This window comes from Anser anser, assembly GCF_964211835.1.
Source record: "Anser anser genome assembly, chromosome: 1".
In the NCBI taxonomy this organism is placed as follows: Eukaryota; Metazoa; Chordata; class Aves; order Anseriformes; family Anatidae; genus Anser; species Anser anser.
The window spans coordinates 148,295,654-148,317,706 of NC_139720.1; the positions used below are offsets into that span (position 1 = coordinate 148,295,654).

At 43.0% G+C, this 22,053-nt stretch overlaps 1 protein-coding gene across 11 annotated transcripts in view; it reads right to left on the minus strand.

Annotated features, from left to right (window-relative positions):
• The window catches only part of MCF2L (MCF.2 cell line derived transforming sequence like), a 161,774-nt gene that overhangs the window by 110,486 nt on the left and 29,235 nt on the right, over positions 1–22,053 (minus strand). For 2 of the 11 annotated variants that reach the window (XM_083834906.1, XM_083834905.1), the window contains exon 1: positions 19,795–20,491. The exons of 7 other annotated variants lie outside the window; for them this stretch is intronic. In XM_083834906.1, coding sequence (XP_083691032.1) covers positions 19,795–19,873 — 79 coding nt within the window. In that variant the 5' untranslated portion in view covers positions 19,874–20,491. Of the gene's footprint in view, positions 1–19,794; positions 20,522–22,053 lie in introns of those variants that run through there. 2 more of the 11 variants (XM_083834919.1, XM_083834914.1) reach the window with 2 other exon arrangements.

The following is a 22,053-nucleotide window of genomic DNA, read 5'->3' on the forward strand; positions in this document are numbered from 1 at the left end:
CAAATTTAATTGAACTGGGATGAAGGGAGTTACTGGTGGGACTGCTGCCAGTTTACTAAACACAGTACAAGTTTTAGCCAGTTCAGAGTCAGTTTTCCTCATTCTGGCCTCATCAGCTAGCCAGTTCTAATCGACGTTTTAATTATATAGCCATAATTGAAGACACTGAAGCAAACAGATCTAAACACAGAGTAAGGGAGAGACCGAGGGTTTTTAGACCATCTGGAACTACCAATCCCTAGGACAAGTCTATGATTAAGTTTAAGACTGAAAAGCCCTTTGACAACTAAGAATCAACAGACAATTTCCTTCTGAAAACGTAAAACAAATGCTGTATGATATGCAGTTACTATGGCTGTAATTCTTAGAAAGAATGAGAAGCACATTCCATCTATAGCATGCTATCAGCAAGCACCGACTGAATGCAGCCACAGTCACACAGGCACTTTGTTGGGCCTAGCTCCGTGCTGCTGCCAAGGGGAGAATTCCTGCTCCTTTCCCTTGCTTCCTTTGTGTTGGCATGTGTGATTCTGCAGCTGCAGTGTGAATCACACACAGAAATGTTCCAGGTAGGACAAGCAGGGTGGTGACGCGTGATGTGGCTCTGGGTTAAAGAAGCCAATAACCCTGGCACAAATTGTGGCATGTGGAAAGCTGTCGAAATCATAAATACCTAGTGATTTGCAGGTCGGGAAGAATTATCATCTTTATTTCCTCAAGTGAGTAGTAATATTTTCTTGCTATCTGTCCCTGTACCTTTAGGGTTCTTCAGCTGAAAACCTAACGTACAATAGTACTACTGATTACTATTTATGGATACACACTTAGAACCCAAACAGAGGCACAATGGGCAAATGTATTGTTGAAGTTACAGTCTCCAAATATATGATTACACCAAAATCTGTTGAAAGACACGTATGATTTGGTAAATTTAATATGTTAAGCAGAAATGGGCACTGATGAAATCACGGCTCCTCCTGACATGGTTTCACTGCATGAAAACACTGAGGGAAGTAACAGTGACGCTAAGGATAAAGAAAAAGTCATTAAAAAAAATCATAGCTTGCATTAGAGCAAAAACATTTTCCTGCCTATTCTCTCACATGAGTAAAGCCTACAAAGGGTACACCATGGGGATTCCCACAGCTGTAGAGCTGTATAACAGAAGGTCAATTCCAGTCAACATCCTCTTCCCCCCTCCCAGATTTTGGTCTTATTTGTCATATTTGGATTCAGAGATATTTCTTCCAGACAATCTATATGATGCTTCAAACTTGTCAGGTAAAGGTAGTGCTGTGTCAGCAGGTTTTGTTTGTTCCCATACAGAAGAAATACTACACAGGCATGCTCTGCTTTTCATCAAGGATGTGTTTCCGACAGCTAAAGTGTGACAGCTACAACCATTACCTCGTTGTTTCATTCTTCATCCTTGACTGACTCGATCAATCCTAGCTTGTCTAAGGAAGACAACCGAAAGCTGTAAGTGCAGATACTCAGGAAGAGAAAGGAAGAATGCTCACACTGCAAGACTGGTACTGGGGATGTGGTTTAAGAGATGAAGCAGTTGAGATCTTTGAGAAGCATGACCTGCTCCAGAACACTGGCATCGCTTCCAGGGGACAATTTTGATCCCTCTCTCACTACTCCATCTGCCATGCCATATATACTGTCCCTGTGCATTTAAACTGTGTGTATTTTAGTCCCTGCACACATTCCCTACACACGCATCCCCTCCGAACTCAGGTGTTTCACTTGTGTGGCTGATAACAGTTAGCAGGGTGTTAAATGATCAGCAGTGTAATTCTGAACCCAAGGACATGGTTGTCTCAGGAAGCAGTCCTTTCATTGTGCATTCAAACATAAATCAAAGACTGGGTCATAGGAGCAATCTTTGATCAGATCTGTGATGTGTGGATGCCACTAGCACCAGGCTTCTCTATTGGTAACGCACAGATCTGCATGGGATATCCTTTATCTTGTACCCTTAAATACAAGCAGCACGTCTGGAAAACGTCATGCATACCGACCTTCCCCATCAGAACACATGGGATTCCCAGATATATCCTGGGAGTCAGAAGCAGGTAGGAAAATGAAGCAGAAAATGCACAGATGCTGCAGTTCATGTTAAAGATACACAACAACCAAACATTTCCGAACTTTGCAGCAGCTCTCCAATCCAAACAAATCCATATCAAATCAAAGTTATATCAGGAAAAAAGGATGTCATCAACTGCAAAAAACTTGGCAGAATACAGGTTTAACTATAACATATATAACACTTTATTAAACAGTGAATTATACCATACAAGATTTTTTGCGTCAAACTTCACTTGTGGAGCACCCTGCTTTGCAGCTGAATGCCCGGACTTTGCTGCTGTCCTGGATACTTATAACATTTCCCTGAACCATTTAATTCTCTTCAAACATTTAAAACCAATGTGTGAAAACTGCTGCAATGTAAACCACATGGATATGGCAAAACAAAGCAAAACCTAGTAAATAATAAAAAGAAAGAACTGGCTACTATGAAAATATAAAGTCAGATTATGTTAAGTACTAAAACATAGAAGCCTTTATAAAATCAATGTGTTCTCATCTATTAAAATCCCATTTAGAGTGAGCAGCACATTTTTTTTCTCCAGAAATAAGCTCTGCCACCATGGCACTAGCGCGCCTTTGTGCTCTGGTGAAAAGATTTGAACCAGCAGGAAAATGTGTACCACTGCCACCAAATGCTAGCAGCCAGCCAGGTAACAGGTCCCATGTGTGTGGCCCATGTACCAGAGGACTCAAGAGACTCCTGGAACATCATCTCCACCCTCAAAGGTGCTCAAGACTCAGCTGGACAAGCCTGCAATAAGCAGATGTGCTCCAAGGAGGCAGTTGGACTAGATGGCCTCCAGAAGTCCTTTCCAATCCAAATTATTCTATGATCACCTTGACTGTTTAGCTCCCTTGTTGTCCGCCAGCTGCATTCACTGCTTGTGCTCTCCCCAGAGAAAAACAGAACAATTTTCAGTGCTTAATATATATATTTTTTTCCAATTTCCCATTGAATTAATACTTTATCAGAATCTTATCTTCCTCATTTTAGTGTTACGGAAAGAGGCGAAGTGGTAAAGTAAAACATTAAATTATTCACAAGTTGTTCAGACATGCAGGCAGAAAAATGGTAGATACATTATATATTTATCAGTTGTTAGAAAGTACAGAAACTGTAAGCATGATAGCCAAGCTTCTTCAACAAAAGAGAGAAAAGTAGTCTTCAAATTTGTGTTAATTTTTTTAGACTTTAAAATGGGCTGCAGCAATTGTATTTAAGGTAGATCTAAAGTCTGTACGAAGTTCAGTATTTTGTCAGTAAAACAGTTTCTGGCTGCTAAGTGAAGGAATGAGGCTCTACCTTTTTACTGGCAGCATCTCTCACTAAAGGCAATTAAACCCTGCTCAGTACTTCTGCAGGACAGAACTGAACAAAACACAGTGTGCACAACTTTCAAACACTGGCAGCTCATTAGGTTATCACTGACTAATACAGTAAATTATAAAGTTGTTTGTAATGGGTGGATAGCGCTACGACACAACGAACAGAGTCCAAATCCTCTCGTTCTCCAACCTACCAACTCCATTCAGTTTGCTCAAATGAAGGCTTATGTCTGCTTGTTTCGGTGTTCAAGAAAAAAAGAACTAAGAATTAATATTAAACTGCTGAATTTGAGTACCTTATGACTACAAATAATCTCTACACATGATGACAAGTACGGTGAACATAATTCCTCATAATCCAGCCATTTGAAATGTATTTATCTTCCTACACACTCAGCTGAACGACCTCTTTCGAATACAATTTAAACAGAAATAGATTTAAAAGTGGAAAAAAGGTTTGAAGTGCCATCCTCAGAATATTTACTGCGAAGTAACCATGATACAGAACACAGTAGTGCAATACTTTTTGCCCTGCAACTTTACATTTTTTCTTGATTTTTTTAATGTCCATATATTTTACACAAAGACCCTCTGTTAAAATTCATCTGGCTATCTGACCCCCTCCTCCCCCCAAGATGCCCACAGACAGACATAGTCATTAAAGGATTGGCTGAACAAGATCTCCTTTCATTTCTGAAGGGGCCCCCTCTAACAAAGTACCTCGGAAAGTAGTCTTTATTGTCGGGCACCGAGTGATGCAATCCTTTATAGCAATAAAGATGTAGGATTCACTTCCTCCATGTCCTGACAAACAGTCACGCCTCTTACTCACACTGTTAACATCCTTCCACCCGCTGGCTTTCTATGGCTTTTCACTGATTTCAAGTTCAGCAGGAACCACTTTGAACACCCAATATAAGCTCCACTGTTCCAAAGAGTTTTCTATCCATAACATGTATTAAGCCTATAATTTCTGCTTTAACAACAGCAAGGGGACAGGGTAAAGGAACCTCCATCCATGAGGCTTGATGAAGCTCCTCTGAAACGCAGAATCTGGCCGGGAGCTCACTCCTTTCCTTGGAGCGAGCCCCCGGCAAACTGCCCTTGGTAGGAAGCCCTCCAGGATCCAGAGGCAGAAGGGTGCCCTGCAGAATAAATGAGGCTGGAAGCACACGGTGGACACCGGTCCATCAGCCTGGGGAAGGATGGTTGGTGAGACTGTGGCATGAGGGCATGGGTGGTTGGACTGAGATGCAAGAATATATTGGGCAAAAAGAGAAATCTTTTAGGGAGAGGCAAGACGAGAAGGAGGCCGGTGGAAGGGAAGGGATGCGGTACAGTAAGGCTGGGGAAACAACTGTCTTGTTGTGTAAACAAGATGCTATGACAAGAAACAGGCTAATTACAGTTTATTTCGACATTAAAATTATTGGCTGTCCAGGGACATAGATTTTAATCAAGTGTGATAAAACACAACACAGCGGTGTGTTACCTCATTTTACATGATTTTGTAGGTGATGATTTATGGCCCACAGAGCAAAAAGTGCAAGTCCCTGGGGGAGAAAACATAAGTCATCTGGCAGGCATGCAAACCTGCTGTCCTTGCTTTTTGGGGTGCGTGTTATGTATATAAATCAAATACATGATTTAAGGCACTTTTCCAACTGAAAGAATAAACTTGAGAGCTTGAATCTGTTCTCATCAAACTGCACCACACCAAGAACTGATAGCATATACAAAGTAAGATGTACAAAAACATGTGTTTAACTATGCGAGTATTATAAATAAATAATAAAAGTTAATAACCAGTAAACAACCAAAATGCTCTCAGTTAACATTTAAGATAACTAATTTAGCCTGCAATATATTTATTATGAGTATAGGGTTCTGAATGGGAAAAAAACAAACAAACAAAAAGAACAGAATAAGCACATTTCTTATGAAGGCTAGTCATTCAGCACAGAGCTGCCATGTAATTGGGCTTTCCTGGTTAAGAACAGGACAAATATTCGTAGCTCCTACTAGTTGGCTAGGAAAAAGCTGAAGGACGGTGTCTCCACAGAAAAAGTCAATAAATTACTTACGGTTCTTCTTATTGTTGAGATGGATCACTTACAGATATTAAAGGTTGATACTAGTACAATGCATACTTTGTCTCTAGTTTAAGCAGTAATGCTTTTCAGATCTTTTTTCTCCCACTGTATTTTGGATTATCAATGGAAAAAACTGTAAATTACAACTGATAATAATGACTGAACCAGAAGGGAGGAGAAATTTAATGGCTCACTAAAGTAACTTAAAAATCTCACACTAAATATAACACTTTTAGACACAACCCCTCCATTAGCCTTTCAGGCTTATGTCATTCCAGATCACCATCCTGTCACAGAGTTATTTCTTCAGATTTAGCACAAAATCATGGAAAACTCCATTCAGATTGTCGGGCAAGAATGAAGACGCACAGGGAAATACAGGATATAAATCAACCACTGGCTGCACCTGCATCCTATCTGTTCATCTTGTGAGTTAAAAACCTGGTACTTAACCAAATCAAATCTTAGTTCATACATACTAGCAATTTGAATATCCCTATTATTTCTACATATGCATTTTGTCCTCTTCAAAGCCTGCTGACAAATAGTTTGACATATAAAATATCTTGTATTTTTCTAAAAGGCACAAGGAACTTTGCAAAAGAGTTTGGATAAGTGGTGCCATGTAAAATGCAGTTACGACTACCTTTTACAGCAATGAAGCTAATTTTTTATTTTTATTTTTTGTAAAACAGTGTATGGATATTAGATCTTAAAATGCATCAGTCTTCAGCTAAAAGGGAGAGGATGAGCAGAAATGTCACGTTTCTAATTCATGAGACATGGAAAACTAAGACCCTGATATAACACCCACTGAAATCAACCCTAAAATAATAAATGAGCTTGAAATAAATTAACTTAAACCCTGACAGAGGTATATATCAGGAATTCAAGTCTCAATCCAGCAACTGGGTTTAATGGGCACAGGATCCACACAAACCTCTGTGGAAATCAAGTACCGTCAGTCCTACGACAAACGGATCGAGAAGCATTTCTCTGCTTCGCAAGCCACCAAACCAGCAGCCAAAAAGTTCTACCACAAATTACCCGTGTAAGCTTTGAGGTTAACCCAGACGAGTGAAAGAGATGACTGTGCTTGATGCAGTAACACCAGAAACACAAATTATAGGAGACAGCTGCAAAGACTAGGAGTTTCACCGCACGTCGTCTGGTTGAGCTGCAGAGCAGTAGCGTGGTAGGTAGGCCCACCATCCCCACTGCCACAGCCACATGCTCCCACCGCTTCCCCGCTACCAGCCTGGCTGCTGTGAGGACACGGGGTGAGGTAGGGAGGTCTAACGGCAGGCACACTTGTTCCCTCCCCTCCAAAAACGAGCAGTTTTCTGTTGAAACAAAGAACTGAACCAGTTCAATGGCTCGGACAATCGCCAGGCAACCGTCTCTCACCTGATGCGAGAGAAGCCGTGGGAAGCCAAAAACAACAGAGGTAAATGTCCTGGTTCCAGTTAGGACAGAGTTAATTTTTCCTCCTAGTAGCTGGTAGGGTGCTATGTTTTGGATTAGGATGAGAAGAGCGCTGATAACATGCTGATGCTTTAATTGTTGCAGAGCAGTGCTTACACCAGGCCAAGGACTTTTCGGCTTCTCGCTCTGTCCTGCCAGCGAGCAGGCTGGGGGTGCAGCAGGAGCTGGGAGGGGACAGACCCAGGACAGCTGACCCAAACTGGCCAAAGGGGTATTCCATACCATCTGACGTCATGCTAAACAATATATAGGGGTGGCTGGCCGGGGTGGGGGGGCCGGCTGCTCGGGGATAGGCTGGGCATCGGTCAGCGGGTGGTGAGCAATTGCATTGTGCATCACTTGTTTCTTACACATTATTATTATTAATACTATTACCATTATCACTATTATTATTATTATTGTTATTATATTCCTGTCTTAATAAACTGTCTTTATCTCAACTCTCCGGCTTCACTTTCCCGTTTCTCTCCCCCATCCCAGAGAGGGAGGGGGGAGGGTGAGCGAACGGCTGTGTGGTGTTTAGCTGCCAGCCGGGTTAAACCACAACAGTAAAAAAGTAGGATTAACTTGTCCTTTAACTGTGCAGTTTCACAAGATGCCATGTGGTTTAAAAACGTCCTTTAACTTTAGCCAAGGGTGATTAATATCAGTGACGGAGAGAACAAGTCTCCTCTGGGCACAGCTCAAGGAGTTGGCTCCTGCCGTGCGAGGTGTTTGGAGGATGTGCCCACCTCCACTCAGTGTAAAAGGTGCTGCAGATCATCCTTACTACACTGAAATTGGCTTGTGAGAATACATGCCCGTGGTAAAATGCCATAAAAATCATTTTCTCTATCCAGGCTCTTGAAATCCTCAATTAAACAAAAGCAGGGATAAGAGAAACCTATGTGCTTATGGAAGCATCGTCTCCCATCATAGCACCTGTAGCAGAGAAATCATCTTCACGAAAACCTCAGTCCCAGCCAGAGTATTTGCTAGGGCTTTGGAAGCTGCACATAAGAGCTCCCTACCCACCTCTGCCACTTCCTCTGGGAAAGGCTGGGCAGGATTTCACAGCAAGTGCAAAAGGGCCGTAAGGCCACGACTTCCAAAAGAGCAAATGTTGTCTGCACAAAGCCAAATGATGTAGTCATTTTCCAAATACTTTCATAATAAAGGATGATATCACACTGACACTTATAAAAAGTGTATCCAATTAGGTAATTGAGAGCCAGATAAAGCAAGTACAAACTATAAGAGAACAAGCTGAAAAATACACACAGTCTCTACAAAATGGAACTGTTTCTTTACAGGGGATAATCTTCCCTACAGCTGCTGAATGGCTTTTAAAGTGGACACTATTGAGAAATTATTTCAGCATGCAAGCAAATACATTACTTCCTCAAGTATATCTTGCTTTTCAGTCATGCATCCAATGACACATGGTTTTATAAGACAGTAAATTATTTTTTTCCATAATTTATTATGCTGTCTTCATCAGCTGCCTTCAGAATCACAATTTATTTGTTTTTCCAGCAAAGTCTAACATCTTGTATCTGTTTTTAGAAATGAAAGACAATTTTAGATAATAATTGGGTTATTCAGACATGCTTTGCTTTATCTTTGCAGTAAAAGAAGATAATCCTTTTCACAGGCTTACATAATTCTGAATATGGCATCTAGAAATAAAATACTCATTATATTTGCAGTCACAAGTACGAATATTAAAGTCTCCACTGCTTCACCAGTACTGTTTTGATAAACAGTGCTAATCAAAAATTTTCAGCAAAATTGTTTTTAACAGAAAAATATGCTTTTGCTACACTTAATTCTTTGTGGCAAAAAATAAAAATAAAATTGATTTCCAATGAACATTCTCAGCAGTCAGTCGAAACTTTGCTTTTTTGGTGATAAAAATATTAGAATCAACTCTGGTTTAAAACAAATAATAATTCACTGAGGTTTGATTTTTTGCTTTTTACTGACAGCTTTGGAGGAAAACTGCCTTCTGATACAAACATGGCTAAAACTAATAAGAATAACTTTCTAATCCATATACCAAAGGCAAACCTAGGGCAAAAGATGTGCAATTGCTTTCAGAAAGCTTCAAAAAAATGAAAACTTCAGAAATGAAAAAGCATTAAAAATGGTTGTTTAAATTTTATTTTATTTTATTTTATTTTATTTTATTTTATTTTATTTTATTTTATTTTATTTTATTTTATTTTTTTTTTTTTTAATGGGCTTAATTTATCAGGTGGCAGTAAGGTGGCTTATTACTAGCAATCAAACTAATGCTCAACATTAGAAACTTTCGTCTGGAGAAACTGCAGGTTTGTTGGCTAACCACCTACCATCTGTCAGAGTCCAGCAAACCAATGAAGTGGTCGGGAACCACAACAGGTTGCCAAATCCAGCAAGCTGGGGCCCAGCCCTTCCAAGTCACACCGCGGGGCACACACCTCGTGCTCTCCCACCAGCGAGAGCAGGTGTAGCGAGAAAAACTGCTCCAGGGCTGTGAAGGTACAGCGCAGCCCTGGTGCAGCAACGTGCCTGACCTTATTTCACGCTGGGAATGTTCCTCCCTCGCCAATTCCAGCACGCTTGTCTGATGTTCCCTTTGCTGCTGTCTCGCACAGATAACAAGTTACTCGAGGCAGGGAGCTGTCAAGTGCAGTACGGCTCATCCGCGGAGGGCTCGGCAGGCTGTGCAGAGCGATACCCAGCAACGAAAATAGAACTGAGCAGATGACCGGCCTTTAAAACAAACACAGGTTCGTTTGTTCATAGCTTAATAACTTACTAATTCATTGCCTAATGTGTTATTAGCAACACACTTTAAGAAACTGGCTTTGACCCTCAAAAAAATCCCCTTGTAAAGGCATGAGTAGTTCAAACTAAGCTGCTTTTTTCAGAGTTTTAAGGTCCCTTCCAACCCAGAATATTCTATGATTCTAAGTATTTCATGAATGCAACGATCATTTTCAAAGGCCGAGGTCTCTGGTATTAATGACGCTATCAAATTAAATCTGATACTTCCAATAACTTCTTCCTGAGTAACTTCCATTAACGCAGGTGTCCCTGGTGCGCCCCAGGCTCCAGATGATGAGGGGCCCTGGTGAGGGCCTGCGCACCACAGGACCCAACACGGGCACGATTCCTGCCCAGGACAGCAGCATGCACACGGCAGGAACTGGGTGGGCCTGTGAGCCTTCCTCTCCTTAACACGTACGTGAGGACTGTAAGGCCCCACAGGGGCTAATGAACAAAAACAATCCCCGTATGGCTGTTCCGCAGCTGAGCTGCTGCCAGCAGTGCGGAGCAGAGAAGAGGGGTAGGGAAGAGCAGAGAGTGGGTGCACAAGTTGTCCATTTTCCTTTTCTTCCTCGTATATCCTTAAACCTGAGTGTACTGGGTTTACCCCTATTTAATGTCACAGGGCTGACTCGATGAAGCAGCCATGCACCACCCGTCTCCCATGACATGGAAATTTGCAGGCTCGATGTCAAACTGGCAAGGCTGCAGTTCACAGGAGGTACACCAGGCAGTGGCTGGCGATGCAGCTCAAGTAGTGACCACGTGCAAAAGGTCAGGAGCTGCTCGATGGGGAAGGAAGATGTGGGAACAGGAGGGACTTCTTCGTGGTGCAAGCGCCAAACGGCAACACCCAGGTTCCTTCCTGCCTTGGCAAACAGTCTTTGGGACTATCTCAAATACCTGTGTTTCCCTTCAAACTACTTTTGGATCTCTCTCAACTCTTGGCCTCCTTAGGGGACAAAAATTTAAATCTTGCCATTTCTCACCAGCTCTAATAAGACTTCTTTGCAGCATAACATAAATGGTGAAGAGTGAAGAATTCAGTGAAGACTGAATTTTCTGAAGGCTGATTGGGAATTGTTAGTACTGCTGTAAATTAGACAATGCTAAGCATATCCTACAAAATCAACAACACAATATTTAAAGCATGCCTTCACCATGCTGATACGAAATGTATGGCAGCCCGCTGTGCCATGCAGCTTTTACCAGACCTTTTTAATTCCCTGCTAGATGTTCGAAAATGTAAACAATTGCTGTAAAAAACCACCTCCACCTGCCGCACTGAAATAACTCATCTTCTGTCTTCATACAACAGCGAGAAGCTGTTTCTATTAATAACCCTCTCCCACGCTGGGCTGTGTACTCTCAAAGCAATTTGGGTACACTATTTTCAGAGGAACTTAATGTGCAACAATGATGCCACTGAAGTCAGCAGCAGACTGCACTGGGCTTGAAAGTGAACAGAAAAGAGCAGCATAAGCTGGGGGCAAGAAACACTGAAGGGGCTCAGCAGAGGAAAATTAAGAAAGTATGCAATTAGAAAGCTCAGAATGCTTTCCGTAGGTTTATTTTTGTTTCTTACCTTCATAAATTACTTCACAAGTGATTTGGCTGGCGTGGAAATGACCAATTTTTTCTGTAAGCCGCTGACGCCATTTCAGCCGCCATAAACAACTTCAATGGCTTCCTCCAGCTCTCTGCAATGCACTTGGACACTCTTTGCCTTTCTTTACCTTCAAATCTTTAATATCAGAGCTCCAAAGTGTATCCCACAGGTCACTTGCAGCCTCAGTAGTCTTTGCAGAGAGCTCAGAAAGGGAATTTTTGACTATGTCTGTCCTCGACAAAACCAGCTGTGCCAGGGTCACAGCAAATGTCTGAGTATTAAGCAGACTGGAGCTGCCTCATAATTAGAGCCTGACATCCACTCAAGCATGAATTAAGTAACGATGATGAATTTTCATCACTGTTGTGATTCTGTGTATGTAGGTCATATTCCATCCGAACTGTTAAACATACAGCTATTGTGTTCAGACATATTGTAGCAGAGTGCCCCCAGCTTCATGCCCTACCAAATGCTTATCTATGAGCACAATATCCAAAAAATCTTTCATGCCACCTCGTTTCTGCCAGCCTTCTATTTTTATCCAGGCTGTACAACCAAACACATCTGTTTTGCTTCCTGAACCCATCTTCCTCCCTGTTCATTCTCTTCAATCCTTCCACTCTTACACAGTCCTCAAGCAAAGCCGGGAAAATCCCTCTCTCAAAACACAAGTGCATTTTTTTTCTTTACTTTGTGTGTTTCATTGAATGCTTGTGTGAGAGCTTTTATTTTGTTCTGAAGTATTTTTACAAGAGTTTTATATACATTTTATATAAATGTATTTTGTCTTTACAAATACTCTAAATGTATGAAAAAAATCTGTGTCAGAACAGCAAAACTCTTAGTAAAGAAAGTTTCAAACTTCCTTTGTTCAACCAGTTGGGTAACAGCAGGCAAATCACAGACTTGGCTGGAAGCTGAAAACACAACTCAGCAGAAAAATTACCTGATGTCTGGAGAGAGGAGTGCACGTTATGTGACAGGGAAGAGATAAAAGGGGTAAGTTTTGCCCTGGCCCACAGAACACATCCAGTTGAGCTTAGGCTCTTCTCAGAAGCAGGCAGGGACTCTGACAAACCAGCTCCTAGTTTTCCTCTTTCCAGATGAACTCACCAAATGACTGTCTCATTCTTCCTTGCGGTAAATATGGAAATTGAAAATACTGAGAAAAGGGGAATAGGTGCTCATCAATTCAGTTACTGATACGCAGTGCAGCAGCACACGGAGCCTTAGGGAACATGGACGTGGCCTTTCCAACGCAGTTGCTACAGGAGGCATCGTGCCTGCAGTTAACACACGCAAGGTAAATACTGAGAAAGGAAACAAGTGAACCGCACAACACACTGGCTTGGTTAGTGAACAGCATTGTCCAAAACTGGATTGGAGGCTGGATGTGAAAAGCAGCTGTTAAAGCACAGGCATGTGACACGAGGTAGGCTGGACTGACAGGGTAAGCCACACAGGTAAGACAGAACAACAACCAGCAGCCCAGGACAAGACACGACTAAAGCAAAGCACTGTGCCCAGCCCAGAAGCCAGACACAGGGCTGCTTACAGAATGGCTGTAATTTACCATCAAATGTTTTTAATAACAAAGGTTGTAGCCTGAAGAGCTGTTTTTAAAATCAGCTACGTGCATTGCATTCTTGTGATTTTCTCTTTATATCAGTTATCCTATTGTTTCGTAGGGAAAGCCACCCTCCCTTCAAGTTCACCTGCTTACAGGCAGGAGTTGAAAGAAAAGGAAGATACATTTCTGGTTCAACAAGAATCGAGAACTACAAAAGCACCAGGACAGCGACTTCCAGGTGCACGTTTCCCACCTGCTACACAACGTGCTGAAGGCAAAGACTTTTAATAAGACTGGTGCTTAGCAAAAGCCCCCAGTAACAATGGGGGATGAATTTTATGACCCTGAAGTCACAGCCCCATAGTGTGGCTGTTCCGAACCCCCCCCCCAAGTACCCATTTGCCCCGATTATTGACTTTAAGAAGTCAGACTGTTGCCAGACAGCATCACATTCCTACATCAACAGAACCAACCAGTATCAGGCTGCATTGCACTCTATATGCTTGTCACAACTTGAGCAACACACTCAGTCTACCATTGCATTTTCAAAGCAACTTAACTGCCTGACACCCCTTCACACCAGCTTCTCCAAAGCTCGAACATGCTCAGCCTTGATGTGAAGCTACAAATGTTTGGGGATAGCTATCACAAGGCTTCTCCATTTCTGCTTCTTCTCATGCTGAAAATCCCAGCCAGTTCTGTCTTCCATGGGACAAAGTTAAATGGCTTGAGCTATGCAGCATGGATAGCTGGAGAATTTAAAGTGAGGTCAAAATATCTAACACGGTATTGCAGGCTTACCAAGAGACAAGCAAGTAATTGATCCCTGTAAAAGCATCCAAGATCACACTCCTCCTGTCTGAAATGAAAGCGAATCTGGCTGGTATTTAATAGGACAAGACAAGAAAAACCAAGAAACAAAATTAAAGTGGCTGTGCTGGACATTACGGAACAGCAGGCTGAAACTTCCAGCCTTGTTTCAGATACCTGAAAATCTTAAGAAGCCATCGGTCTGATGCAGAAACAACACAACTGCAAGTCTCTTCCGTAGCTCACTCGACGTGTTTCATTAAGGGAAAAGGAGACTGACTCAAACACCTCCTGCTCCTGGGCTTTGCTCTACACGTCAGCTTAGGACAAACAATACCTTGAAAACAATGCAGCCTTGTTATGTATCGCACCTCTTCCCCGCGCTACTGTTCCTTTCCTGCAGAAATTCCTCGTTATTTGATATGCATGAGGTAATCTCTCGGCTTGGCTCTCTCAAGTTGGACGCGTGGTAGGCAGCTGTGCCAGGCTGTTGTGCCAAGAAGGTACTTTGAGTCACCAGGATCATAAAAAACACATCAAAGTAACAGGTTTTTTCTTCTCCAAATCACAAAATACAGAAGTTCAGGCAGGGCTTTCCCAGCTCTGCATGCCAGAAGTCCGTATGCTGAACAGGAGACTGACAATAACGCGTCCTGCAATCCTCTGAAGAACTACTCCATGTGTGCCAACACTTCCTGTTTAATGCTTTAATGTTTAATGCAAAATTACCCCGATCTCTGTTTGTCTGTTGAACGTTTTCCTACTTTCACTGTTGAATACAGAAAACTGTCAGGTAGCTTTAATCATGTATTTCTGAGAATAAAAGCATTTTCTTTGATAAACTGGCTGATAATGTTACCACATAATGTGGTGTGAGCACTGTAGTGCTGTTACTAGGACAAGAGGGAATGGCCTCGAGTTGCACCAGGGAGGTTCAGGTTGGAAATGGGGAGACATTTCTTCTCAGAAAGAGCAGTCAGGCACTGGGACGGGTTGCCCAGGGAGGTGGTGGAGTCACCGTCCCTGGGGGTGTTCAAGGACAGGTTGGACGTGGTGCTTAGGGACATGGTTTAGTGGGTGACATTGGTGGTAGGGGGGTGGTTGGACCAGGTGATCTTGGAGGGCTCTTCCAACCCTAATGGTTCTGTGATTCTGTGGTTCTATGGTTCAGATTTCAGTTTTCCTACTATAATTCAGTCACTGCACTTCAAATGAGTGAAAGACTAGGGTAAATTATATGAAAAGAGAAGTCGTCATTGTTGACAAACAGCCCTCAAAAGTCCACATGGATATAAAGTCCAGTAAGCATTTTTTATTTTTTGTTGTATGTTAAAAAAAAATCCTATTGAGTATCCCTTTTGGAGATGTAATTTTTAAGAGACACTAATTTGGCTACAAAATAAAACTTATTCAACCTTAACGCTGATCAAAACATTTTTCCTCAGATTACCCGAAGGCAGTTCTGTTTAATGAAGCAGAAGACTGCTGCCAGCTCTGACCCCTACTCCCACCAGCTCCACTGGTCTGCTATTTCAGGGTAAAATAAAGATTTTGATTTAGGCCAGAATATAGTAAGAAACATATGCAATGTGGGTATACAGAGAAGCCCTCACATTAGCACATGTACACACAAAACATGAGCAATCCTCTCTCGATTGCTTAATTGGGTCTGTTCAAGCTCCCACCTTTAGTCTTGAAATTGTAAATAACATGATTGGAAGAGCATGCCTGCTCTACACCCTCTGGCCTGGGAAACTAGAGGCATCTTTCATGCCAAAGCCCAACGTGGGCACAGGAGAGGCGAAACAAAGGCCAGCAAGCTCGCACCAGGCAGAGGCACACCTGCTGCCACCAAATGTCACCTGGGTGCAGCAGATGCTGCAGATCTCGGGGCTCTCACCTGGACCTCTGCAACTCCACCAGCCACGCAGAAAGCTGATGAAGCTGCCAAACAGTAATTTGATGCTCCTCAGACTCAGATCTGTCCGATTGCCAAATCAACCCGAGTGCTCTGCCATATGCAGAAAGATTTGTTTAGATTCCCAAACTGGGAAATCAGGTGAACTGAGAGCAGATGCCAGAAAAGTAAGGAAGAGCAAGCATGCTTGTGATAGCTACTCCATCTCCCCTCCGTGTTCCCTTTCCTCCAGCACAAACAACAAAATAATTGCTTGCCCCTCACCAGGGGCAGCAATGGCAGGAGCCGCAGAAGCCCCTGGAGCCTGCACTGAGATGCAGGCTGAGACCTTGCTAACACACACTATTTAGCCCAAGGGGAGGACGTTGAGGACAGTAGGAATGGAGAGGACAGCAGAACAGGTCCTTTCAGCTGCCCATACCTTTGCAACACGCCTGAGGGTGTCCCCATCGCTCCCTGCACAAACCAACTCTTTCCAGTGATGTTCGGCACGTTTTCATTTAGCAAGGTGGTGTGCCAGTCCTCTCCTCCTACATCTCTTCGTAATTTTTCAAGACAGGTGAGCCCGCCTTCAAAACTCAAAAGAAGAGAAATCAAGGGAAATGAAGTGTAAAGTTTTGGCCCAAGCTGTGAGTACAACAGAAAGTCTAGAGCTACTGGCAACTGACTGAAGCTGACATGTCTAAGCCATGCTACCTGCGCTTAAAATACTAGCACTGCATACATATTTCCTAAGGAACCGCACATATATTTATCTTCCTTGATGTGCAGATGTTTCTTCTTTTTGCAGAGTGCTCCAGTTTTGTTGAAGGAGAGGAAACAGATGGTAGCTGTAACAATGGCGCCTTTCCAAGGTGGAAAGAAACCGTTCATGGGGTGACCACAGGCCTAGGGCTGGGACTCCCAGATCTGCGTTGCATGGCTTGCATGAACCAGGTGTCCCTGTCACTGAAAGGCGTCCAACCTCAGTGCTGACACAAAACGTGAGCAGTGACTGGAAAAGCTGGTGCCTAAAGCAGTTTCTTCATTAGCTGGTGCCTCATCAGTCCAAGCAAATAGAGCCCTCAGCAGATAGCCCACATCACACGGTCATACAGCCAACGCACAGGGTCCCAGATCAGAACTGTTTGTCATCTGGGCCTTCAGCCCTCCAAAGCACGGGCCCACCGGAGGGGAAGTTCTGCCCTTAAACAGCAATATGTGGGATAGAGTCTAACTTAACACAGCAACAGCTGAACAGGAGGAAGAAAAGCAAGATCTATGGCCAATTTTGGCTTTGGAGGATAAGGTGAAGGTGAGCAAACTGAGATGTAATCAGGAAAAGCTGACAAAAAGCCATTCAGATTTGTAAAATGTTGCCAAGAAAGGTACTGTGGGATCCTGTGAGAGGCCCACACGGCCATGAGGGAGCAAGGAGCGTTACCGAGGGGCTGGGAATGTGACTGAATCAGAGTTTAGGCAGAGCTGAAGCAGGAGGACTCCTGAGGAAAGCGCTGGTGTGGTCATGTCGGATGAGAAGCCCAGAAAGGCCGTGTCAGAGACAGATGGACATGTGGGACTTGCTAGGGGGGCGAGAAGCCAGAGGCAGAGGCTGGTGTGGTGAAAAGGAACAAAGAGCAAAAGATTATGGGCTGCAACCCAGACTTACCATACCTAACGTTAGACACCCAGGGTTAGGAGCTGAGCTGCTCCAGGCCTCCCCCAGCTGAGGGACAGATGTGGGCACCTCAGAAGCTGGATGGACTTGCCTCTTGAACATGCCCCCTTCTGGCCTTTCACCATGCCCAGCCTTTAGGGGATCTCCTCTTCTGCCTGACCTGCCTCAGATGTCTAAAACCACCTGGGGTAAATCGGAGCCTGCCTCCCTGGGGCAGTGCTCAGAGAAACAAGCGAAGGAAGAGGAATAGGTTTTGTCCTCTGGTCCTAAAAAAGAGAAAATCCATTGATGCCTGAAGGTGAATAGTCGAGCTATGGGGCACGGGGGAACCTCTGCATTTCAATTGCTCGTGAGCTAGTGAAAAATGGGCTTGGATAAAACCTGCAGTGATCATGGGCTGTGAAGGAAATCTCTCTGCTTACAAAGGGTTTCTGAGTCAACAGAAAGACAGCTGTGAAGCCAGAGAGCAGACAATTTAACCCAAGGACAGTGTGTAGTGCAAGAAAAGGAGATAGCGCCAGAGAAACAGTCTGAGGAACCTGAAAGGAACAACAACAAAGCAAAGCAAAACCAAACAAAGAAATAAAGAGACAGGAAAACTGAAACCGAGCTAACTATAAATAAAACCACTGGCTGTAGAAAAGAGGTGAGAGGTGCCTTTGGCTAGGGAATACCCACACAGGGATTAGACAGAGGGAGAGAGAGAAGTGGGAGGATAAGAACCAGCTAAACCACACAAACACGAAACTGGCAGTAAAAATAACAGCTGCTTTTTTGGAAAAAATACACAAGCTTAGCAAGCTAAAGACCAGCCCACAGTCAGAGCCTGCTGGCAAGTGTGAAAATAGCACTCAGTAGCGCTGGTGGCTCACATGAAGGTCACGGCGCTCATACATTTGCACAGGGCGGCGATGGGCGCTGTCAGCAGCAAGCCAGAGACCCCTGCCATGCCGGCGGCTCACTGCACTTCAGTTCCGGAATAAGGGCTCCTGTATCACTGTCCAGGGCTGTCACACCTTATGACCATTTATCTTACCCCAGGAAAGCAACAGCGACGATGTTAAGGGAGTGAAAATATACTGCGAGAGTTATTAAAATAAACTGCAAAAGACAGTGTGCCCCAGCAAGTATCAGACAGGCTTTCTTTTTACTTACCCACTCAGAAAATCAAAACAGGCAATAAAGCAAATATCCAAGTATTTAATAAGGATATGTTTGGAACACAGGAAGATTATTAGGGAAAAAGTGCATAGACAGAGAAAGAAAAAGAAAATAGCGTGTATGGTGACTGTTATTTGTAATTTAATGCTTGTTCTCATCAGATCAAGTTTTGCTTTTCCTCCCAAAAATGTTACTAAGAAGGTAAAACACCTGCTTCTCCTGCCCAGGAACACTGATGCAGCTAATCTGTCCATTCCACATTTGTCATTTAATCTCTCTCTTCACTGGACTACAGCATCAGCCATTTTGCTAATGATCTCTTTGTAACACATGGAAATTGCTGAAAAAGCCAAAAAAGTCTATCTTAGTAAACAATGGCTGAGGGAAATGAGAAGAAAAATTCCAAGTTTTGATACTGCAGAGAATAATACCTTGAATGCTTTGTATCAGCAAACCATCAGTCTGCTTCAGATGACAAGAAGATGTAAGACTTCCGACATCTGTCAGCAGATTACGAATAAAGGGCAAAAGCAGTTTCAAAGGATGCCAAAACCACATCTCTTCTCTTTCCAGGTAACTTTTTATTCTGAAACGTTTACATTTCTGCATGAGCAATAGTCAGGAAAACACTCCCAGATCTAATCACAGATCACCGTATTGTACACTGCTGCTCAGTTCTAGTTTTGAACACACAAACATTCACATTTTCAAGAAAATCTCTCAGAAATCACCATAATCTTTTTACAGAGCTAAAAAGACTTTCTAGCAGATCTGCTGCAATTTTTAATCCACTCAGATGTAAACCTAAATTTACTATGATTATTCTATACAACTCTTCGTTCTCATGAAAGTACAATCTAGATTCACCTAAAATCCTGGCTGTGGTGCCTTACAGTTAGCTGGGCTTTTCGTTGCTCCATGTTAGACTCGTTTCACTAGACAAATCTGTAATTCCCCCCACTTCTTAGCTCCAGCTGAGTCAGAGAGAAAAAAGGAATTGAGATCCACTTAGAGTATTTGACTGGGCTAGCAGCTACCCGAAACTATTCCAGAGGACCTTTTAAAGCTAGCCTCATGAATATCTAAGCACTAGAAATGCTAATTAGTGTCAAAATAAACAAAAGTTTAACCCCGCGACAAAACATTTTCCTTCCTATTAATGCGAACATGCATACAGAATGCTAGTCAGATTACCAGGATTTTCCGTAAATCCTATAAAATCACTAACACCATCAAGGCAACACATTATTTAAGACCAGCAGCTCCTCCTACCAGTGCACTGGGAAACCGCATTTAGTCTTTGCATCAGTTCTTCCAGGGCCATTTCTTCAGTGTGCAGCCAGCATCTCATTCTCTGACGGAACAAAAAGAATCCACTGCAAACATGTTCCCCCTGGTTCAAGAATGAAGGAGAAGGGAAAAAAAAAAAAAAGCAAGGCAGCACTACAGCAGTGCTCCGCAGCCCTGCATTTCAATGACTCCCCACAGCTCCCCGTCAGCGCACAGGAGGCAGCAGGCTGCACCCTTGCTGCCTAGGTGAGGTGGGTGCTGCCAGCAGGACCGCTTGAAACTTCTCTCCCCTCCTCTGTGCAGGGATTTGCCCGCAGCGAGCCCTCAAACTGAGGGATTAATGCGAGGCATCGATGAGAGGCTGCCTCGCTCGGCGCTGCCAGCCTGCTGCAAGCGCTGGGAAGGTCTGCGCTGCATCAGCAGCACGGTTAGGAAACAGCGAGCGGTGACGGCTTGCACGAAGCCCTGTCCTCATCCCTATGTGAGCATCAGGCTCCTCGTTACCTTCTTGTCGGTTTGCTGCAGGCAAGTTGCTGTGGAGGAAAAGCGCTCTCACTGACAATGTCAAGGCTGTTCTGCCTGCACAGCGCCTTCACGCTCTGCTTGAAGGGCTCGTTTTGGGGGGCTGAGGGCTCCGACTTTCCTTTAAACGCTGAATTAATCGCAACCATCTTCCGGACTGTTCAGACGAGCTTGACTGCTTAAATGCTGAGCCACTGCGGTCACTGTAACTGCATTTCGAAAAAAGTGGTGTTTTTTTTTTTTTTTTTGCCACCTGAGGCACTTAAACCCCTCGGGTTTTCACTTCTGGATCCATGGAGCCCACGAGGCATATGGGGCAAACACGAAAGAACTACACAAGTTAGCTAGGAAAAACAAGCCCGTGAGCCTATACATTCCCACTGGCTCTATGGGGTATATTTTAGGGAAAAAGAGAACTTTTAGGGATATTAAAAGTCCGGAAGATTGAGACCCAGTACTGCTCCTTGCAACTGATTTTCAGTGCTTTTATACAGCCTGTTGTGCACGTTTCAAACAATGACGCTTTTAACACTTCCCTTTGTCAAGATTATCTCAATGCCTACTAAATCTCATTATTGTCATGATTTTGTTGATGCTCAGCTTAATTTTCCCACTATTGTCATCAACCTATGGGATTTAGCTATGATGTCCTCTTGTATTTTAGCCATTAAATAAAAAACGTTATCTATGGCTAAAAGAAAAAAGGATGTTTTCCTGCACAATTGAACAGATTGTGTTGTGCTGTTTGTGACAAAAGTTCTTTTCTACAAATTATGTACAGCAGGCAAAAAGTAGCAGTCCTTTCTGGGAAAATGTATGGATGGCTATGGAGACTTGTTCATAACTCTCAATGATAAAACTAAGGAGGGGATGCACTTAAAGTGTGTTTTGGAAAGGTCACCTCAACATATTCAGGCTTCTTCTGTCAATATAAATAACTTATATCATATTTAGATATTCATTTATAAGTCCCACATCATTTCCACACCAAGTATGACAGGCCTACAACACCTCCATGTATTATAAATGATTAAAGTATATTAATAGAAATGAAAATAAAGCTTCAATCAAGCTTTTGCACAACAAAGTCTTACCACAGAAATACACCATCTGTAAGGATTCAGTAAGCAAAAAGTGTTGTGTTTATCTGACTGCTGCCTAAGACAGCATTTTTGCAAAGGAAAAAAAAGTGACCAACAGCAAAACCATGATAATCAGGTCAGCTTCTACTCATCAAGGTGGTCAACTAAGAGCAAAGGCACTAGAGAAAGGGCACAGATCCACGAGTGTGTATGGAGATCTGAGGTTTGTTTGGAAACAAAGGCTGTGGGATGGAGTGCCACATCCAAAGCCACCACCCTCTAGTGTGAGGAGCCAGCTTCAGTAACCTTGCTCTGCCTTGTTAACGTGTAATCATGTAATGAGTTTTGCCTGAGCAACAGATAGCTGCAATAACATACCTAGAGATTTCTCTGTTAACTTTGCTTTGATCTCCACCGTATTATTTGTCAATGAATTTCAACATCTAATGACGAGCTGTGTGAAAAACTGCGTTTGTTTAAACTACCTTCCTGAAATTTTTCTGGGTGCCCCAGTTTGCCTTTTGTGTGAAGCAGTGGAAAAAAAAAAAAAAGAGGAAAAAAAAAAACCACCACAGGAAATAAACACTTGCTATTCACTTTCCCAAGCCATTCATGACTATACAGACTTCCACTGTAG